Genomic DNA, 23,530 nt, shown 5'->3' on the forward strand with positions numbered 1-23,530 from the left:
ACCTAACCCAGGGTGAGGTCTCAAACAGAATCAAGTATGTCCAGACCGAATATTAACGAACGAACGGGGCGTCATGTGTTCAAAGATAAATAGACTAGAAAAGCGGTCTGGAACATGAACGCACGAAAATTTGGACATAAAAGTACAAAAGTCTGGATCTGAACGCAGATGAGACTGGACATAATTACGCAAAAAAATCTGAAAATGCAAGCGCTAATATTTTATACTGTTCCCGGGTCGAGGTTCTGACAAAAAAAATGTAAGATTAGCGGTGAATAGCGGTGAAAAAAAACTTTTTTCACCGCAAAGCGCCCGCATCTTTTAGCGTTGAATGCGCTGAATTTTTGTAAGAATTGCGTTGAATTTTGCGTTGAAATTTTTTTTTCACCGCATTCACCGGAATTCTTGCGAAAAAGAAACTGCCGTACAAGGGTTTGAACCTCTACCTCATGCGTATCACCAACTTCGTAATCCACTGCTCCATCGGTCACTTACTGCAATGATATTTCCGGTGAATATAAGATAAGCGTTGAAATTGGCGCGGTGAATATTTGTAAGATTTGCGATTTTAGCGGTGAAAAATTTTTTTTCACCGCTTTCTGCTGCTAGCGGTGAAAATTTTTTTTTTCACCACATTCTGCTGGTAGCGGTGAAAATTTTTTTCACCGCATCCTGCTTGTAGCGGTGAACAATTTTCTTTCACCACTTAAGCGCTGAAAAAAATTTTCACCGCTTAAAAGTTTTTCTTCACCGCATTCATCGCATTGAACGCAAATCTTACACTTTTACTCAAATTCACCGCAAATCTTACAACTTTTAGCGATTTTTAGCGGTTACACCTCGAACCGGGTTTTCACTTGAGTCGAAATCAAACAACAAATTTTTAAATGCGCAAAAAGAATTGTACTCAGATTTTTGTGTTGTATTAAAAATTTTTTATTACTTCTTGAGTTATGGAAGGTAACTAAAGTTGAAAAATCAAGGTTTTGCATTACAAGCCAGAATAAATTATATGAATTCATGAAATCTGAACATGAACGCACGCAAGTCTGAATAAGGACCCACGAAATTTTTTGTAGTTACGAAAGTCTGGTGAGCGTTCGAGAATCAGTTTGTACAATGACAAACGAAATCTGGCCAGAGCACGAAAATTTGGCGAACGCATGAAAATTTGAACATCTGGAGATCTGCAGATCTGGACATAAGATATTACTGCGATGTACACATAGAAAACTTCCGTCGGAATCTGTCTATGCATACGGTTTTCGTATGGTATCTCAACCTGGGAATTTGCGATTAAGGTATTTCTTATCAAGAAGTTCTGCTTTCTGTCTGGGCTGCTAACTGTTTCTTCTGCTTTTCGATTACCTGCTGACCACTACAGTTGGAGAACTGCTTCTTCGTTTTTTCACTTTGCGGTAATGCAGTTTAAAAATAACTGCTGAAGTTGTTCTATCTCTTCTGCAATATTGGTTCTCATTTCTCAAAACATCATTCGCATTTTTTTGACGTTGCTGCTTTTAAAGCATTTTTTAGTTGCCGCTCAAGGCTCACAAGGTTCCTTCACTTATTAAATCTCCCTATTCAGTCTTCTTTGACGGTATAATTTCTTCGCTCTTCAAATGAAAAGACTAAAAAATTCGAAACTTCCTCGGTTTTCTCTCTGGTTAAACTGCACTTCCCCCGTGGACTTATTTCATCCGTATAGCATTAGTCCGCTCAACAATATATGTTTTCAAGGCCTCAGCTCTAGTCAACTGTCCGGCTTCCGCTGCACCTCGATACCATTTTTTCGTTCGTACGGATTTACTTTGAAAGCCATACTTTAATAAACTTAGCGTTTGCGGAGACGAGTGACATATTTTTCAGCATTCTACCTATGTTCTGAATATAAATTACAAAATTGTGTCACGATTGTTCACGCTAGCCCCAAAAAGACTCACTGTGGAGGGGTTAAAATATCCAGTTTAGAACCAATTTCGAACCAAATTTGCCTACTGTAACTAGTTTACATACGCAAATCTTTACTATAATCTTAAATCTGACATAGCTATAATCTTAAAACATGGGTCTTGAAAAATAGTGACAAAATTGGGAGCAACTACTCATAAAATATGGAATAAAGCCACTTAACACACGTCGCGACGACGAGTTAACATTATTTCAGTGTTGTTTTCTGATGTGAAGTTGTTAAGTTGTCAATGTTGAGATAAAAGTGGCCTTTTGTCTTATATATCATATTTTTTATTCTTAATCATTTAAACAGATACCAGTAATAAAACAAGAAACTAATCAAATCTTGTTCATATGCAACTCTGGTGCCAACAATGACTAAGGTAAACGGAACAAAAACAAAACGGTCAGAATTAATCAAATTAAAATGCCAAATAGTACAAAAACTGTTGAAAGAATAGAAAATAACGTTTCAGGTTATGAAAAATTTTGGAAAAAGAGAAAAATAATTGAGCCGTGAACATATATGCTTCTTTTGATATCAGATTTGAGTCCCAGAAACCGCCATGATCGCACAAAATCTTGCGATCTAGGGAGAAGAAATGCATAAAAAGATACGTTTTTGTGATTCACTTTGAGTTTTCTTTACTATAGAAAACTTACGATGGAAGCATGCGGATTTTTTAGTTAAAGTTCTGCTAGGAAATGCAGGGTATAATGAAACTCTGCTACTCTGACCATCACTATCCGCTAAATACAAGTTAAAAAATTATTAAAGAAAATGATCTCAAGAGGTCTAAACTAAACGTTTTCCAAACAGTCATTGTCACTTTGTACCATTCTGAACCAACGTTCTTTCAATTTCACCGCTTCTGTTGCAATGATGATTGATTTAATTTCTTTCTAAAAGTGGTCTCTTCCAGGACGTTTTAATGGGACCAACTATCTCCTCATATATAACTGGATTGACTGAATTGATTGCACTGTAAACTAAATAAATTTTTTAATTCAATTAATGACTGAAAACAAAGAAAATTTTTAACCCAATTGGTAATAAATGGTCCAAATGTAACCGCAAAGTCACTGGAAAACGTAATATTGACAAATTGTGGAAAAGGAGAAGGAATGATGTTTTGGGGAAAAAACTGTGCGCAAAGAGCACAACTTAGAACAGCACTGAGCAATGACACAGAGAGAAATTTGAAAGTTAGCGAGTATAAAGTTCCACCCCGGGGCGAGGTGTTAGAAATATGACTCGACAAAACGTCGTCTGGGGGGGTGTCATTCCGGGTCGTTAAATACACGGTCCCGGAAGAAGTTAATGACCCGGTCTTTCTATTCATAAATCTGGTATTTCGGAAAAATGACCCGGTCTTTCTATTCATAAATCTGGTATTTCGGAACAATGACCCGGTCTGTCGAGTCATAATCCTACCGTTTCGAATCATAAATCTACGTAATTCGATTCATGCGGCCCGTAGTTCGAATCATAAATCCACATAATTCGAGTCATGCATCTCGTATTTCGAATCATAAATCTGGTATTTCGGAACAATGACCCAGTCTTTCGATTCATAAATCTGGTATTTCGGAACAATGACCCGGTCTTTCGAGTCATAATCCTACCTTTTCGAATCATAAATCACCGTAATTCGATTCATGCGGCTCGTACTTCGAATCATATATCCACATAACTCGAGTCATCTCGAAGTACCAGATTTATGAAACGAATTATTGGAATCAAACATATAAGAAATCGTCGGTTTTACTTGTCGGAAAAAATCTACAGTTGAACTAACGAACAATTTTTTGAGATTTTTAAATTTGTTTTGGGTGTGTTCCCCTCCTCCTTCTCTCAATCGGGCTGGGGACCGGCTACGGCGGAGTTACAAACAAACAACTATGGGAGAATTGAGCAGAGCACTAGAAAAAAACTAGGCTCAAAACGCTCTCTCCAAAACAGACAACTTCATGAAATGACAACTATATTGACCTGTTCATATCATGAAACAAAAAGAACAACTCCTTGACCCAATAAAATTTCTATATTTTTGAAAATAGAATAAGCGAATAAGTCGAAATTTCCGATTAAAAAAAATAATACTTTTTTTCTAGGAAAGTTGGGCGGACCATTTTTTTTGCATTACAACCTAGATAGTACTGGTAGTCTGGGATATCATTTTGGCTCACTTTGGACAACTCCTTGACCCGATGAAAAAGACCTATTTTTAAAATTCGTTATTCGCGAAATTCGCAAATTTCCGTATGAATAACTAACTTTTTTCCTAGGCAAGCTATAGCAAAAATTCCTTTCGTTTTAGAATCTAAGTACACAAGGGATACTCCATACCGATTTCGGTTTGAGTTGAACAGCTCCTTGGTCCAATAAAATTTCTATATTTTTGAAAATAGAATAAGCGAATAAGTCAATATTTCCGATTGAAAAAATAATACTATTTTTCTAGGAAAGTTAGGCGGACCATTCTTTTAGCATTACAACCTAGATAGTACTGGTAGTCTGTGATATCAATTTGGTTCACTTTGGACAACTCCTTGACCCGATGACAAAGTCCTATTTTAAAAATTCGTTATTCGCGAAATTCGCAAATTTCCGTATGAATAACTAACTTTTTTCCTAGGCAAGCTATTGCAAAAGTTCCTTTCGTTTTAGAATCTAAGTACACAAGGGATACTCCATACCAATTTAGGTTTGAATTGAACAGCTCCTTGGACCAATAAAGTTTCTATATTTTTGAAAATAGAATAAGCGAATAAGTCGATATTTCCGATTGAAATACGAACTTTATTTCTAGGAAAGTTAGGCGGACCATTCTTTTTGCATTACAACCTAGATAGTACTGATAGTCTGGGATATCAATTAGTATAATTATCACTACTACTACTACTACTACTACTACTACTACTAATACTACTACTACTACTACTACTACTAAAACTACTACTACTACTACTACTACTACTACTGTTTCAACACTTTAATTCCAAATATGAAATAAAGGCACGGTTGGCAACAAATACAAATACAAATACAAATACAAACAAAACAAGAAGAGTTATTTGTTTGGTTATTCTGTGAAGTGCTGTACGACGAAATTGTTGAAGGCATTCTTTGACCCGGTTGCTGCTTTCTCCTGCAATCTGGTGAACGATACTTTGTTTCGTACACAGTCTCCTTCGATTTGACTCATCCACGTTTTCCGTTGCCCCCCAGGAGCGCGTCTGGCATGGGCGTATTGATCGGGCGGGTCCCAATCGAAGGCACTGCGGGCTAATCTTCCTGGTTCCATTCTCTGGATGTGACCGTACCATTTTATCCGTTTGAGCATGATCATCGTGGATAGTTGGGGCATTCGCGATCTTGACATAATTTCATCGTTCGTTGCTTTCTCCAGATATGACACACGTAGAATTCTCCGAAGACAACCACAGTGGAAACTCTCAAGTTTTCTCTCCATTAATTTCGAAAGAGTCCAAGTCTCTGAGCTGTACAGCACGGCTGATAAAACGAGTGCTTTGTACAAATTGCACTTGAGGTGCACGCTGAGCTGCTTGCTCTTCCAGAGATTTTGGAAGTTAGCAAACCGTTGTCTACCTTCTGCAAGTTTGCAATTGACTTCCTGGAGGTCTCCATGCTTGAGGCTGACATATGATCCGAGATACTTGAACGCTTCTATGTTTTCAAACTCGTTTCCGATAACATCTTGTACTTTGCAGGAAAACACGCGTGTGGCAGCTGCTTTAGGTTTGCCACAGTATCTCGATTGGTGAACTTTTCGGCCATTGACTGTTTTGAACTTCCTTTCACACTTGTCACAGGTGAGGCTCGCCTCTAGTTGCTCGAACTTTGACTTGTCGACGACATTCTTTGACAAACCGGCTTTGCAGAATCTTGTTTGGTGCACTTTGCGTCCGGTAACTGTACTGAATTGCCGCTGACAGTTCTGACATCTTAAAGACTCTTGATCAGCCACCGCTGACCCACTCTCATTTTCTAGCGACTCTAAATCCGCTACTGCAGATTGTTGTTGTGAAGCTACCAACGCTGGCTTAGCCTCCGCTAAGCTTTTCAATCTGAGCTTCCGGCCATCTTGTGTTTCGAACCAGCCCGCTTTCTTTTTCGTTCCCAGCAGCACCTCCGTGCCGATGGTTAGTCGTGACTGGCTAGATGTCTCTGCCAGGAGTCCTAGTTTGCCTTTATGTGTTCCAGTGAGTATCTCCACGTTCTGTTGGATACTAGGCACTGCAACAACATTTGGGCTGTCGCATTTTACGCCCATATTCTTTGTTTTGGCCACATTAATCTTCAGACCAGCGGCTTCCGCTAGGGCCTCGATTCGATGTAGGTTTTCCTGCACCTCACTGTCTGAGACCCCCACGAGGGCAACATCATCAGCAAAATCTAAGTCAGCCACCAATCTCCCAATGTCTAATCCTCCATGCACCGAGTTAGCTAAAATGTAGTTGATGACAAGGCCGAATAGGATTGGGGACCACACATCACCCTGCCTAACGCCTGTTCTGACATCAAATAAGCGTCCCTTCTCACCTTCGGCTTTGACTCGACATTTGAATCCATCATAGCTGTTTCTTATGATGTTTATCACTTTTTGCGGCAGACCATAGTGTTTCATTATCTGGTACATCTGCTCACGATCGACAGAATCGAATGCCGCTCGAAAGTCTATGAAACAAAAGCTAATATCCAATTGAAACGCCATTGATTTCTCTATTATTTGACGCAGGGCAAAGAGTTGATCGGCGCATCCTCTGCTTTTTCTGAAGCCGCACTGCTCTTCCCTTAAGACGCGATCCACTGAATCTTTGCATCGATTGAGAGTAACGGAAGCGAACACTTTGCCTGGTACTGACAATAGAGAGATCCCTCGGTGGTTCGAACACTCTGACCTCTTTCCTTTACTCTTGTATAATGGGACAATTTCTGCTACCTTCCAGTCATCGGGCAGAACTTCCGTCGACCAACATTTATCTATGATGTCCCAGAGCCACTCGACAATACCCTTGTGTGCTTTCAACATCTCACATGAAATGTTATCGGGTCCACTTGCCTTGCCATTCTTCAACCTGCGGACAGCTTCAAGCACTTCTTCAAATCGAATTGGGCTCAGGTCAATCGGCAAGCTTTCAGCTGCTTCTTCGGGATCCAATCTCGTACTGCAACTGAATGTTGAGGGATTCAGGAGTTGACTAAAATGTTCCGTCCAGCGTTCAAGTCGTTCCTCTTTCGTCCGTAAGTTGACGCCAGTGCTTGAAACTAATTTGGTCAACTGGGGCCTCCAGTTTCGGCAAATCTGCTGTGATGCCCCAAAAACCTCCTTTAAGTTGCCTCTGTCCGCGAAGCTCTGTACTTCTTGGCCTTTGCGTTCAAGCCATGCCCGTTTGTCTGCACGTAGAGCTTTTCTGACTTCCTTACAGCAGTTTGTGAACTCTAACAGCGCCTCCGCGCTGCTGTGTTTCTTTAACTGTAGATCGGCTCGTTTCCGGATAAGTTCCAGAGAGTCTGGAGAAATCCAAGGTTTGTTCACTCGCTTGTCCGGAAGGAGGCATTTCACTGCTGCTTGGTTCAGGGCTTTTCGAAAATTGTCCCAAGATTGCTCTGTATTCTCGAAATCGCCGCTCTTATCAAGATGTAACTTGACCTCCTGCGTGAATAAATCACGCGTTGTTTCATCTTGCAGCTTTGCAGAACTGATTCTGGGCGTGAAGCATGACTTTTTAGACAAAAGTTTCATAGATACTTCCGCAATGACCAGTTCGTGATCGGTAATTGTGGTTTTCCCTCTTCTGGACCTCACATTCGTCAGACATCCTCTGTATCTCTCTGCAAACAGAATGTGATCCAGCATCTTTTTTCGACAACTCGGATCGGGAGGGTTGAAGGTGTACCGATGCACTTGTCGATGCTGGAACCATGTACCACCTACGAGCAATTTGTGTGAAGTGCAAAATGATAACAACTTTTCAGAGTTTTCATTTTCTTCACCCATTCCAAACGGGCCTCTGCAGCTCATGGTGTCATTCAACTGGTGTCCAGGCTCTGCATTGAGGTCACGGATGACACAAATACGCTCCCTATGTTTGAAACTGGAAACTAGGTCTGAAAGTTGACTCCAAAACAAATCCTTCTCTTGGAGACTAGCTTCATTCGTAGGTGCGTAGCAGACAACAACAGCTAGATTGGCTCTCCTTTGAGCCGCGAACTTGACGTAGCAAATACGTTCACTTAGAGCCACTTGTTCTACGATGCTGTTTATCAATGACTTCTTTACAGCAACGCCCACTCCTCCTTGTCTCGACTTTACACCAGACAACCACGAGTCAGACAGGTAGAGCTTGTGGTCTCCGAGATCAATTTCTTGCTCCTGCAATCTCGTCTCCTGCACTCCCAGAATATCCAACTTGTATCGCGCCAGATCCATTTTCAAAGCCTCTAGAGATCCGGCTTGGGTCAGTGTTCTGACGTTTAAAGTTGCAATTCTGAGTTGGTTCCTCGGGAGATTCTTAGCACCCCTTACCCGGGAATCGGGGCCATGGTTGATTGTACTCATTGCTTTGGTGTTTGAAGGCTGAGATACGACTAGTTGCGCCACAAACTAGAAGACCAGTGCCTCGTTAGCTCGACCATGTGAGCGTAGAGCCGCAGCACATGACCTACCCCCAGGGGACACCACGTGGAGGTGAGGTTGGATTTTGTCCCCCACTACTACTACTACTACTACTACTACTACTACTACTACTACTACTACTACTACTACTACTACTACTACTACTACTACTACTACTACTACTAACACTACTACTACTACTACTACTACTACTACTACTACTACTGCTGCTGCTGCTGCTGCTGCTGCAGCTACTACACAAAGATACCAACGCTGCTAGAAAGATGATTTTTTTGTTAAACCGTCGCTTATTACGTTGAAACTGACAATTCTGATTAATCCGACGCTCCTTACAGCAATACCGACTATTTCGACAAAACCGACAAAAACCGACAAAAATCTTCGAAAGACGACGCATCTTATAAAGCAAAGCTGATGAAACCGACAAAAACCGACAGAAACCGACGCTTCGTACGTCGTTTTTGTCAATTTTTCTCAATGCGGGGAGACAACAGAATTAATTTTGTTGTTGTCTGGTCTATTGACTCACCGTCGCACAGTTTCGCACTCTCTGGTTTGTCGAACCACTGTCGAACTATTATTGATTGTTCGCGCTATTTCCCACAATTTCGCACAATTTCCCGAATTTCGATTCATACTCCAACTATTGTCTGGACTGTCGAGTCATGGGTGTTTTGCGTCTGGATCGTCTGGTTCATACTTCCACGACCTCAACCCGGGACTGCCTCAGTTGCGCGCGTTAATTGTCAACCAAAATTCGCCTCAAGCGTTGATCAAATAACAAAATAAATGAATAAATTTTTACGCTCTTTTGAATCCGGAGACAAAATTTTTACGGATATAAAATTCAGATGAAACGGAAATAAAATGAATTAAAAAATTTGCAATGAGAGATGCTGCGGGTAACTTTTTTTCATAATGATCACTGATATATTTCTTTTCTTGGAGGTAGACATTTGAAAAAACAAAAGCGCAAAAACAATGACAAATTATTTCAAGGATAATAAAACATTTTCAGAAAATAAAATTATCAAGGCGTTAAGATCAGTTCAATGTAATAATTTAGGTCTTTACTTGTCTGCAACAATTAGTTTAGAAAAAAATGTCTAAGGAAAATATCCAAAAACCATCAAATGTGGCAGTGTAAAAATGCAATCAAAACAAAAGCACATGCTTTGAAAAAAAAACAAGTAAAAGAAGCAAAATTTTTTTAAGGAGTAGAAAAAAATCTTATCACAGTGCTGTAAATAGAAATTTTAAAATATAATTGCGTTAAATATTTTTTTCACGAAATACACAAGAAAGTTTTAATTTTTTCCTTGGCAAACTTTGATTCGGCTGAAAGTTATCTCAACGACTGGAATTCCTTGTTTGTTAGAGCCATAACGGCAAGGAAGAAAATTTATATGAACAAATTGTTCTTCTTTAATCTGCGCCAGAATTGAAATAGTTCGGTTTAGTTTGGCGTCAATTGAGTTTCGTTGATTTTTTTTTTGAGATACTTTCCGTAACATGTTCAACAGATATTAACTGAAATTTCATGCCATCTTTACAGAAAAAAAGATTTCAATACAAACAAGTGAATCTCATTAAATTTTCGGAAATTTTAAGGAAAATTCACAATTATCAGCACAGACTACGTTAAAGAAAACAACTGTTAAGCCAACGTACTTTTGTAAGAAAGAATCACAACAGCTTAAATTTAACTCTGATTGTTTCATTATTATGCAAGAGTACAATTACTGTTGCGTTTTTTTTGCGGTCAACGTAACTCTATTCCGCACTGAATTTATATCAAATTCACAACACACCTGGAATTTAGATATAATTTTCCAACCATAAAACAAAAGTTTTTCTGAAGTAAACCTTAGCTCGTTTTGCTACTGCATAATCACTAAGACCCAGTAGAGAGGTTTTTTGGTAAGAAATCACATCTTAATCGACTCTTGTTTACTCTGGGTTACTTCAATTGATGATTGGTTTCCAATTGGAATTAACAAATAAACTCTTTATCTTTTTTTATCATTTGTCAGGTGTACAATGATAGGTGTCCGACAGTTTTTAAATAAAAAATCCCTCCATTCGTTAGCGATTATTGATACATTGACATTCCTGAATACCTTATAGTAATAAGATATACCACGGCTAAGTTGATGAAATATTTTTATAGACGATTTGGGATTTTCATGAAATCGCGATGTTTTCCGGATAAAGCAAAGGCGTTCGCAGCTCTTCAAAAATTTTATTTCAGAATCGTTTAATTTCGTTGATAAGAACGACAATCAAATTGTTATGATTAACCCAACTATCTCTATTAAACAGTCTCTCTAAGTTTTTCAAAATATGGAAATTTTTATGTAAAATAAGAAATATGCTACAGGTTTCAAATTCTAATTGACTTTATTTTGTTTATTTCGTTTCAAAACTGACTTTGGCAAAACATAAGCGATTGTCTCTCTTTTGCTGTCTTTTCTTTTATTTTCCTTTAAAACGCACCTTATATTAAATTTATCAATTTCTCTGCATTGCCGATTAGATTGATATGTTTATCCAAGAATATTATGGTATGTTATCAAGCATTAGACCAATATTAGACGCTCAATCAATAAAATTTTAGACCACTTTTAAATGCTCAAAAGCACGCAATAAATTATGCATAAAGGTGGTTTATAGATTCAATCAGAGCAAAATTAGCTATGTAAACTGCGCGATAAAATATTACAGGAAATGTCACTGAATTTTCAACTTGGAAGTATCTCAATTAAAAAGATAGCACAACTTTTGCAAAACAATAGATATAACCTTTGTCTCCCAGTTTTGCTGAATTTATGTATCTGATTTTCAAGCAATTTCCACTAAGGCGGAGATTGTGGGGTACACCTCCGCGATGAAACGCAGCATAAATAAGGCTCTTTTAGATAATTTTAATTAAGTTTTAAGGTGAACTATTTTTTTGACAAATTTTTACGAAAGAGACTTACTTAAGCTTCCGCTGTCAGGCGCATTTGTTATTTCATTTCGACAGTTTTTTTTAACTGTGTCATATTTTGTTAAACTTCCTTTTTTCACTGTTTTTATCTCTCTCGTTGCGTATTCTATTTCAGTTAGCGAATTTAGCCGATTTTTTTCGCGACAACATAAATAGTGCCGCCCTTTGGGTACGTAAAACATGCCGCCCGTTTGCGTAAATTTTAAAACATATTTATATCTCGTGATAGAAAAAAATCTTAATATTGAAAAAATTGACGACGGTTAAGATTTCATATAGTATTGTATCATAATTAAGTGTCCCAAGAACCTTTCTATCGCAGGTTAATCTGATTTTGTGTCATTCGAGGAGATATCGAGGTTCTAATTTAGCAAACGTTTGCTGATTTTCTTGCTTTCTGTTCAAATTTTCCATAATTTTTTAGGAACAACAGCCCTAAAGAGTTGCGATCCAAACCTATTTAACTTTGGCTATTTATACTTCGACTGTAGAGCAAAAGGAATTAAGATTAATATTATTTCCAATTCTTTTCTGCTGTTTAAATGGGGTTTAGTTTGTTTCTCATAAATAATTAGGTATTTTTTTTAAAAAAAGTAATTTGACGCTTGCTTTAATTTTTAGTTCAATCGAAATTAGTTTAGTTATTAGGAAAAAAAACGCGCTAAAAACGATAGGAACGATTTTGGTTACTGGAATGAAAATCTCTAAACTTTCTTATTTTCGTTTGTGTTACCATGCAGTTTGTTGAAGTTGATCGCCCAAACTTTCTTTTTCACTTTGAAGAACAGGTTAATTATAATTTCAGAAATTGATAAGTGAGAATTGTCGGAACATTAAGCGTGTCCTTGCGATTCCGGTATAAACAAAAAGCAATAAGTTTAATGTTGCTGATGACAGATTGTTAATTAATGCGCCAATTAATGCGTGCAAAAAGAGGGTCTTACCCATTATGGTCCCACCTTGAAAATATATAGACCCCCATTATGATATAATTACTATGATTGGGGGGATGGGGCTAAAAGTTTTCTGACCACATCTCTTCGGGCATAGTGTCTATCATTGAGTTGATGTTTATGTTGACCAGGCAAAAATCAATGAATTGCTTCTTTTATTCTGCCCTGACAGCTCAGATTCAGAACAATATGAAATCAGTGTCGAATTTTATTGATTTCTTACCATATTGGACTTTTGCACCTAAGTTTCCAATTAGTTCATAATGCATTAAAAATCATCGCAATTTTTTTCGTTCAACATATCCTCATTTTTGTTCCAAATGAACTTAAAGGCTCGATAACGTTTATCTGATCACAGTTCAAAAGTGAATCTGTAAATAATTCATTAAATTTTTCCTGTATTTTCCAATTTTTCCACAGCTATAAACGCAGATTTTTGGTCCATAATTATTGTTTTTACCGGGATTATATGGATACCCTTTGTTAGAAAACAGTTTTGTTCCTACCACACTCTAAAGAGGCACGTGCGTGAACAAAATAGACAATTATATGAAACACATTAACAATTCACAGCTTTTGATTCCAAAAAACAGTCCAAAGAATTCAATAAGAAGGGATCAAAAACGCAGCCATAATAAAACTGCATTTTATTTAAACACTCCCCGTAAAAACAGTCTGGTTTCGTTATCAATCATTTTCAGCAAAAACAAGACTATATAGATACATCGGTTTCTGTAATTTATCATCAAAAATTACTTCCCAGAAATTTTATTCCGGCTGAACATAAGCAAAACCGCAATTCTGTAATTGAGTATGTTTTCGCCGTCGCCAAGATCCGACCAGCCTTCTATAGGTTTGACCACGATTCACGAAAAGTACGCGGCCTTCAACCAGCATATACAAACTTTCCTTCAAGCCCTTTCAAATTCGAAAGAAGCCCGAGCTTTAAACATACTGTACGATCCGGTAGTCCGGACTGCGGGGCAGGTTAAGATCTATCACGACGCGTCCAGACACGCTGTTGAAAAACGAACCTTAAAAATGTTTTTAGACGTCCATCAAGAACTGTCGCGGCTTCGAACCGTCATTGAGAGAGACATGAGCCAAGTTGATATCCAGGCTCCCGACATGGAGTTCCAGGAATTTGTTAACTTAATGACAGAATGGGAAGCGATGAATGACGTAACATACGATTTTAGTGACGTCAGAGCAAAATGGCCGCATCGTGAGATTAACCACTTGAGTTGTGTACAAGCGCGTGAACGCTTTGGAGGTACAGTTTGTATACTTCCGGTTTTGATTGATTACGCAACAAAATGCTCAAAACTTCTGACGTCACTGCAGCAAAAATTTCCACCTTACGATCCCAATAACTTACAGCGATCAGGACCATTTTCGCCCAGAAACAATCAGCAAATTCATGAAGATTTTCAGCCAAATTCTTGCAACAAAAACGATGTGAATTCAAGTGAAAGTCAGGAAAGTCCTCAAAAAAGCCCAAAGAAGAAAATCCCGACGAATTCCAAAAAGCGACTGGAAAAATTTATGTCAAGCCCAGACGCGTCGCTGCGACTTGTAAACGGTAAATTATGCCCGACATGCAAGCAACCCGAAAATCCGGAAAAGAGTGGAAGTGGAAAAAAGCGCGGAGAGGAATACAACTGGCAACCCGCTAGGGTTTGGAGGGGGGCTTCAAAAGGGGCTATCAATCACGTGGCCCACAGATACTGTGCATGCAAGTCACATAAGGAGACGAAGGCACCCGACCATTCTTATCACGCCCCTGAAATTTATTAGTATCCTTCAATCTGATCGTATTTGGGATCTATATTAATTGTGGATCAAGAACAAAAATTAAATTGCCATTATCGTTTTGTGTGTTTCTGCATTCGTAGCGTTGTGCGTGCAATTATTATTTTATCTCTACAATTAACAATATTAGCATTCATTAATATTTTGCTCCTTTAGAATATTCGTTTAGACTGTACTACCTTTGTCCAAAACAGTTCTAGAAAGTTCCTAGACTTGTTAAAACTCTGATCTGAGACTTTAGGAGACGCTTTAGCCCAGTTCCAGGCTTGTGAAGTTTGCAAGTTTGATCAAAACGTTTTGGTGAGAGTTAAAATTAAATGGTCTTTGTGCAGTAAAACTGAAACCCTAAAAAGAACGAGTGTTAGGATCTTTTCTGTTTGTGCCCCTGCCCTCCCCAGAACGTTTAGCGAACCCCCCCAGTTACAGAGCACGTCTCATTAAATAGTAAATCATTATGAAAAAATATGGCACGTGCGTCTGAGTGGTGCAAATAATATGCACCCAATAATCTGAGGAGAGGGGGGTCAAAACGGAGAAAATTGCAATTGTTGAAACAGAGTTAATAAATGATGATCATTCGACCCGAAGCTCCAACTATCTGATCGTCAAAAGCACTAACGTATACTTAGTTTGATCTAAATGATTTAATTTAATGTGATTACTAAGAGTCTTAACAGTGCTAGCTTTGAGGGCAGTTTCACCGCCAACTCATTTTGTTCCATGCAACGTTTGTCGAATTTGAACCAAAGATTTTTTTCATGATTTTGGTACTTTTCAATGAACAAGAGCAAAAGGATGATTGTGTGGAATAATTTAGCTATCTTATTATTTTGGCAATCAGCTTTGAACAACACGAACAGAGTAAAAATAGACAGGATCAGAAAACGGATCAGCAAGAATGCAAAAAATATCTTGAGTCACCAAGAGTTACATTGTTACTATGATACGAAAGGTTACTAGAAAAAACATTCGAAATCCCACTACTGACCATTTGTCATAAGAACGTAAACTCGTTCTCTGTATCTCATATCTATTATTTGAAAAACAATCCTCCATGTTCTTATTACAGAACAAAAAAAAACATGATCGAAAATGGTGTCGCTCATCTGAAGCTTTGCCTTAATGTAAAAGCAAACAAGCACACAAACAAAAGGCAAGGTGTGATTACAGAGATGAAAATGCAGTGCACAGCACAGCATTAGCCTTAGCTTAAAGGCCTGATTGAAGTAAAAATTATCAGTAGGAAATATGGCTTATGACCTAAACAAACTTAACCCGTCCGGTGGCGATTGTGAACAAACTAAGTTGAACACATTGTATGATAAGACACAATTGTCTTGAAACTCAGTAAAAACATTATTTTTTCAAACTGTGGACAACGTTATGGAATCCCGCAGCCTACCACTTGTGACAGGAACGTAAATTCTTTTTGTATGTCTCAAAACTTATCCTTAGAAAACAATCCTCCATGTTCTTTCTACAGAACAGAAAATCATCTTCGAAAAGTGTGTCGCTCATCTGAAGTTTTGCCTTAAAGTAAAAGCAAACAAGCACAGAAACAAAAGGCAAGGTGTGATTACAGAGATGAAAATTCAGTGCACAGCATTAGACTTAGCTTAAGAGCTTGATTGTAATAAAAAAATAGGAGGAAATATGGCTTATGCCCTAAACAAAATTAATTCGTCCGGTGGCGATGGTGAACAGACTTAGTTGAACACATTGTATGATAAGACACCATTGTCTTGAAACTTAGTAGAATAAACATTTTTTCATGCGGTGGACAACCATATGGAATCCCACAGCTTACGATTTGCCATAGGAACGTGAATTCTTTCTCTATGTCTCAAAACTTATCTTTAGAAAACATTCCTCCATTTTCTTTCTACAGGACAAAAAAATCATCTTTGAAAAGAGTGTCTCTCATCTGAGCCTTTGCCTTAATGTAAAAGCAAAGAAGAACAGAAACAAAAAGCAAGGTGTGATTACAGCGATAGAAATTCAGTGCACTTGATATTGAACATTAGACTAAAATTAAAAGCTTAATTTTAGTTAAAAAATAGAAGAAAATATGGTTTATGCCCTTAAACAAACTTTACTCGTCCGATGGCGATGGCAAACAGACTTAGCCCGATTGACTAAAAGCTTAATATTAGTTTAAAAATTAGGAGGAAATATGGCTTATGCCCTTAACAAATTTTACTCGTCCGATGGCGATGGTTAAGAGACTTAGTTGAACACATTGTTTGCTCAGACACCATTGTCTTGATACTCAGTACAATAAATTTTTTTATTCGAGCAGTGGACAACTTTTGGAATCCTACAGCTTACCATTTGTCATAAGAACGCAAACTCTTTCTATGTCTCAAATCTGATATTTAGAAAACAATCCTCCATGTTCTGTATACAGTGACAATCCTAAGATTTAGCTTAATAAAAGCATGATTGTATTCAAAAATTAGGAGAAGCGTGGCTTCTTCCCCTAAACAAGCTTAAGTCGTCTGATGGCGGTGTTAAAAAAATCAAGTTGAACAACAGCTGTTAGCAGTCGATGGGTCTCAAAATTTTGAGGGACGGGAATCTAGCACACGAACAATGTACATGACAAAATAGAGAAATCCGACAAAGGATCTAGAAAATATGTTTCTTATGAAAAAAATACGCTTGTTTTTTTCCAGAAAAACCACGTTGAGGGAAGTGTTGAGTGCACTTTAAGAAAAATCATTTTTGGCAGTTTTTCCTGATTTCAAATCTCTGTGTCATAAAAAGTTAGCAATGGTAGTGGATATCACAAGACTCTTTTTAATCTCTTTTTCCAGTCCCTATATTCTTGGATATTGTTTTTTGTTTGAGATTTGTTTTCGTTTTGTTGTTGAAGGGTTTTGCATATCAGTATTATTTATGAAATGTTTTGATCATTTTAATGTGTTGGATGCCATAATTTAGTTATAGTAATTGGCGCAAGTGAATCTTTATGATGTCTTTGTGTTTTGAAAGGGGTTTTCATGACTGTTTCATCGTTAGAAATAATTTGTTAAATTAAATATTGACTAAGCACTTCTTCTTGCGTTGCAAAAAACAAATTGTTACGCTTAGACCCGTAACGAAACTGCCCATTTTTGACATTCTGAAGTCTGAAACAAACAAAAAACGATGCTTCGTCTATATGGAATGACAAAAACATTGCTTTGTTTGAATTCGATCAAAACAATTGACCTCACTTTTGAATTTGATAATAGATACGATGCCTTTTACGCTTGATTAAGCTAAAAACAAAGATTTTCACATTCAAAATTATATTTTTAAATTGGACAAAGCCTTAACTGGCACAGGTCACAATTTTTCAATTTTTTCAGTTTAGTTTCTTGAAACATATTTATTCCCTCTCTTTCATGATGTATTAAAAATTTTAATAAAAATTTAATTTCATAGAACTCCCTTTTATGAAAGTTCTATGACTACAACTTTTCATAATATGAAGTTGTAATTTTATAACTTTTTGAGGTATGGGATCAACCCGGGTAAATTATACTAAAAGTCAACATCAAAACAGCAGAAAAAAAATCGAATATAAATTAATTTCTCAAAAGACATGGCCACGCTAGCAACCATAAAGAAAAAATTTGTGTAGTTTTTGAGTTTGGCGAGGAAATTGAAATGGTTGAATACTCATAATAGAAATTGTAATCTTTTATTTGCTGCAGATTAACCTGTTATATCATATCTACCCGGGTCGAGGTGTCACCGCTAAAAATCGCTAAAAGATATAAGATTTGCGGTGAATTTGAGTAAAAGTGTAAGATTTGCGTTCAATGCGACGAATGCGGTGACAAAAAACTTTTAAGCGGTAAAATTTTTTTTTCAGCGCTTAAGCGGTGAAAGAAAATTTTTCACCGCTACAAGCAGGATGCGGTGAAAAAAATGTTTTCACCGCTACCAGCAGAATGTGGTGAAAAAAAATTTTTCATCGCTACCAGCAGAATGCGGTGAAAAAAAAAATTTTCACCGCTAAAATCGCAAATCTTACAAATATGCACCTCGCTAATTTCAACGCTTATCTTATTCAAGGAATATCATTGAAGTAAGTGACAGATGGCGCTGTAGAGTACGAAGTTGGTGACACGCATGAGGTAGAGGTTCGAACCCTTGTACGGCAGTTTCTTTTTTGCAAGAATTCCGGTGAATGCGGCGAAAAAAAAAATTTTCACCGCAAAATTCAAAGCAATTCTTACAAAAATTCACCGCTTTCAGCGCATTCAACACTAAAAGATGCGGGCGCTTTGCGGTGAAAAAAGTTTTTTTCACCGCTATTCACCGCTAATCTTACATTATTTTTTGACAAAACCTCGACCCGGGTAAAGTCGAAAATTGGCTGTCGAACCACTAGTGGGAGTTCATAACTGTTGTAACCCGCTTAGTCGGGGTTGGAAGGGTGTGGCCTAGATGACGGACACTAAAAACGCCGCTATGGGGCTTCAAATGATCTCATTAGAGGTTATTAAAAATACACATTTTTAGGGTTTAATGTGATAAAATGACACCAGTTTCCAACTTTAATTTTTTGTAAAAAAAGCCGAGCCAATTGAACTCAGTTGCTTGAAATAATGAATGAATGCATTTTTAGATCACGAAAAATGCAAGAAATGGAGGCCGTTTAAGTCCCTCCAAAAATCAAATTGGTGCAGCAATGACTTTGCCTAAAAATAACCGACAGAATACTGGCATACTCGTTCAATATAATTTTTTAAGTAATCCTTCCCTAATCAGAAATATCACAGGGAAAAGAAAAGTATCAGAAAACAGAAACACTATTTACCTGATAAAACTATAGATAGTGTGTTAACATTTCAGAAACAATTTTTAGTTTGGGGCTGCGGTTAGTTGGGAGGGGTTAGGTATGTTACTTACCCCAGTCGAGACCAGATGGTTATCTTGCAAGATTCTGCCAGAATCTTGCAAAAACTGTCCATCTTGCAAGATCTGGCAGAAAAATGGTTATCTTGCCAGATCTGCCAGAAAAATGGTTATCTTGCAAGATTGGCCAGAAAAATGGCTATCTTGCAAGATTCTTGCAAGTTCGTTCCGGTCGAGCTGTCCTCTTATTAGCTCCCATTCATGCAACACATTTCATTTTGACCAGAAATTTATTTAATGTTGCGTGTTTTTTAAGAAAAATAATAAATTTAAATAGATTTTGAATCAGGAAATATGAATTATCGGAAGAAAATAAATTAAAATCTGCCTTTGAGAAATGTTAACACAAAATAAATTACTATTAAAAACTTTATCTTTTTTTCAACTTTATCAAGTTTTACAAAAATACACGTCTAGATTACCCTTTCTGATGAAAAAATTATGTGATATCATTCTTTGCATCTTAAACAGCTTCCTTTTATTTAATTCAGCTCCTTGCGCTACAATTTTCTTGCCAATGCCCAAAAATGTGATTATTCACGGCTTGCCATTTCTTTGAGCTTCGAAGGACTTTAGTAGAGCTTTCGCGCAAATCTCTTGCTGTCAGAATTATTCATTAATCAATCCATCTTGTAGGATCTTGTGTGAAATAGTGGATATATCATAGTGGATATATCATAGGATTCTGGATATATCATAGGATTCTGACAGAGAAATGATCATCTTGTAAGATTCCGGCAGAAAAAATGGTTATCTTGCAAGTTTCTGGCAGAATGAATGGTTATCTTGCAAGATTCTTGCAGAAATGCAAGATTATGCATAATCTTGCAAGATTCTTGCAGAATCTGCCAGAATCTTGCAAGATAACCTTTCGAAATTGACTGGGGTATGTTTTGAGCAATTAAAAACAATTTACAGAGAGTTTAAAACTGACGCGGCATTTCTGCGGAAGTTTGTGAAAAAAATAACTCGAGCCTTGTATCTCTTTTCTATAAAGTGAGCCAAAGGAAACATACATTGAGAATCGGGTTGCTGAGTTACTCGGGTGAAGTCTTCCGTAAATACAGGAAATTGCAGGGACAAAACTGTTCTTGTATTTTGAATCCTGCTGTCTTAAATAGCAAAATTCAGAACTCCACAGCAGTTTTATTCCCGCAATTTACTGTATTTATGGAAAACTGAGCTCCTACTAACTCTTTCCTTTTTTTTCATTCCTACTAACTCTTCGCTTTATACTAAGATGTACAGCCATTCATTATTAATCCGAGTCAATGCCTCACCATTATGGAACTCGTCCATTTGGTTCACTTCACGAAACTAATAATTTAGACCAAATTTCCTTAGGAACTGTCAAAATCGGTCAATAAAAAAATTTCCAACGGAATTTTTATCGGGGAAGCATTCTATCTTATCAAACTGGTTTCGAGGGTTTTCAGTTGAAATGAAAACCGAGGCCGCGATTAATCAAGTCGCGGACTTTGAGAAACCGGAAATCTTTTGCAACATTTTAAAATTGGTTATAATTCTGAACGAATGACAAAAAGTCCTTCCAGTCCAATTTTAAGCATGCACCGAATCTTGACTTGTCTGGATACAGAGATCCAAATATTTTGCTAATAGAATGACAGCTGTCAATCAAATTTGAATCTTGTTCGCCTGGTGAACTAATATGAAATCTGCGTATACTAAATCAAAACGGGAACTAGTTTTTGAAACTAATCTTAGACCATGGGAGGTCAGCAAAATGAAGAATTATAATAATCATTAAATAACTATTAGAACAAAAATAAATCAATAACAAGGCGGCTCAGCAATGTGCGATGGCACATAAGGTTTCGAACCCGCCCATGCACAATTTTGGCATAATTGTCTACCAAATGAGGAAGATAGAAAACCCAAAAATTATTTTTTGGGAATCCCAAAAAAGCCCAAGTATTTTTCAAAAAAATTGTGTATGAAACGATAAGATAAACCAAAACAAATAACTCAGTGGAGTAAAAATTGAAGCATTAAATTGCCGTGATATGCCAATATTAAGAAAGCGAGTCAAGACGAACAGCAAAATCAAACAACAACAACAAACATTAATTACATCAAAAACTTTTTGTCCGTTTTAAAAAACAAAATTTAATAACAAAGTCAACATACAGTCAGATGAACCTAAAACTGAACAAAACAACATATAAATCATCAGAAAAGATATGGACCAGTCCATAAAAAGGTTAGTAACAATAAGACAAAAAAACAAAAACAGTAAAGTTAAAAGATTCTCTTTTTTTAAAAACAATTAACTTAAAAGTAATTAAAACCATTAGAAACCAAGTAAAATATCCCAAAAAGTTTACGATTACGAATGGTTCTATAGAAGGGCAATAGGACCTGTCCATATTCATTTCCAGTCATCCGCCAGTTAAGCGGCTAAAAAGAACAACAAAAAACAACAAACAAAAATTCAATTGAAACTTGCCAGAAAACGCTGTCAAAACCGTCAAGCCATATTTCGGCCCTCAAAAGATATATGTTTGCGTCTTCTTCAAACACCGATAATGTAGTATTTGGATATTTATTAGTGAGGATAGGCAACAAGTAGACAAAAAGAGAAAAGGGCAAAAGTATTTGCCCTAAAAATTTGGATTTTTTTCGAAACAAAATTATATCCAAAGTCATGAAAAACATTAATTACAAAACATAATATTTAAATAGGGCGTTTATTTATCCAGCGGCATTATTTGAGACCTGCAATTATCCAGAATAATTCTTGCGTCTACAAAAAGAACGCCAAACATGACAAAAATCAAATTATTTCACTTTTTTTGTAAAAAAACCGGTGTCGAAGTCAGTAAAGTCGTAACGCATTTTTTAAAAAAAAAATAGATTTTGCGACATCAATCCCTTTTGACACCTTCCCTTGACACCCATAATGAAATACTTGACCTGTAATTAACGAGATTAGGTATCAAAAGGAAAAATAAAAAGAACAAACTTGCGAAGTTAAAAAATTTTTTATTTTTCATTTTGGAAAACGATTGTTTTCAAAGTCATGAAAGCCATCAGCTATCTACTAATATCAGAATATCGGCTCATCTATTCTTCCATAAAAGGCCAGTGCAATCTATCACTATACAGGAAATCGCACACAACTGAAATGACAAAGTAAAAATGACAGTAAAAGACAAAATTAAAAAATTCAATTAATTTCTTGAAGAAAGAAGTGTCGAGGCCGTTAAAACGATAATCTATATCTTTAAGGATTTTAATATGTTCAATTTTGTTTCATTTTGAACGCTAATAATGTGATATGGGAACTGTCAGTAAGGTGATTATGTCACTAGAAAACGCGAAAAACAGGCAAATTTCTAAAAACAAAAAAAATCTGAAATCTAGTAGTATCAAAGCCAGAAAACAATAACTTCAGGCTTAAAAACGCAATCGAGACTAAAATTTAGATCAGTAGAATGAAGAAGCTTTCTTTATTCGCTGACACTAAGCTGAAAATTGACCAAAGTAAAAAAAATCGAGGAAAAGTTCATTAAGCCTTTATTTATTTGAAAACCAATTATTTTTTTTAAAGTCGAAACGATCATTAACTTTCAAGTAAAAAACTTAAAAAACTAATTGCATTAACTTGGAGCTGCTTAGAAAGCCAATTAGACCTATCACTCCTGAGCTTTCTTTTGATATGTTCTGTTCTTTATTATTAAAAAAGGTATTTTTTCAAAAAAAAAAAGACCGACTGATTGCAATCCAAATTCTTTTTGGGTTGTAACAGTCCAAGATTGGCCCAAAACTAGCCCTGCTAGTGCTTACTGTCCGTTGGGAAAGATTGGTTTTTCGAATATCGATATTGTTGATATAGAAAATTTGTTAGTTGAAAACTCAAAAAAATTCTGCATTTTTGATAATAAACAAGTAAAGCTTGCAAAAACCGGCAAAGTTTTAATTACGGAGAATTCTCAGCGGAAGTTGAAGTAGAAATAGTCCCCTTCTGAGTCTACAAAGGTTGTATTAGTGTTGTTTGGGGTGTGGTGCCGGCAAATTTTATCAAAGTGGACTAAAGTAGCTTATTTCGTGCTGTTTTTGATGGAGAAGGCTGAATTTTGAAGTATTTATCCAGAGTTTTTGACCAAAAAAAATTAATCAGAATAATCAACAGGGCTTGTTTGTCCTTAAAAATAAAATCAACGACACTATTCTTAAAAATTTCAACAAATTTCACAAAATTGACGAAAAATTAGTCAAAAATTTCG

At 36.7% G+C, this 23,530-nt stretch overlaps 1 protein-coding gene across 1 annotated transcript; it reads left to right on the forward strand.

Moving 5' to 3' along the window:
- Positions 1-13,121: 13,121 nt before the first annotated feature.
- LOC142351862 (uncharacterized) lies at positions 13,122-14,778 on the forward strand. The gene has a single exon (XM_075404100.1). The coding sequence runs from the start codon at positions 13,374-13,376 to the stop codon at positions 14,355-14,357; it is 984 nt and encodes a 327-aa protein (XP_075260215.1). The 5' UTR covers positions 13,122-13,373; the 3' UTR covers positions 14,358-14,778.
- The last annotated feature ends 8,752 nt before the right edge of the window (positions 14,779-23,530 follow it).

Source organism: Convolutriloba macropyga, chromosome 1, assembly GCF_964194025.1.
Source record: "Convolutriloba macropyga chromosome 1, txConMacr16.3, whole genome shotgun sequence".
NCBI lineage: Eukaryota > Metazoa > Xenacoelomorpha > Acoela > Convolutidae > Convolutriloba > Convolutriloba macropyga.

Bases quoted from the DNA above. Each gene is read 5' to 3' on its own strand.
- LOC142351862 (XM_075404100.1), top strand. From the start codon at position 13,374: ATGTTTTCGCCGTCGCCAAGATCCGACCAGCCTTCTATAGGTTTGACC.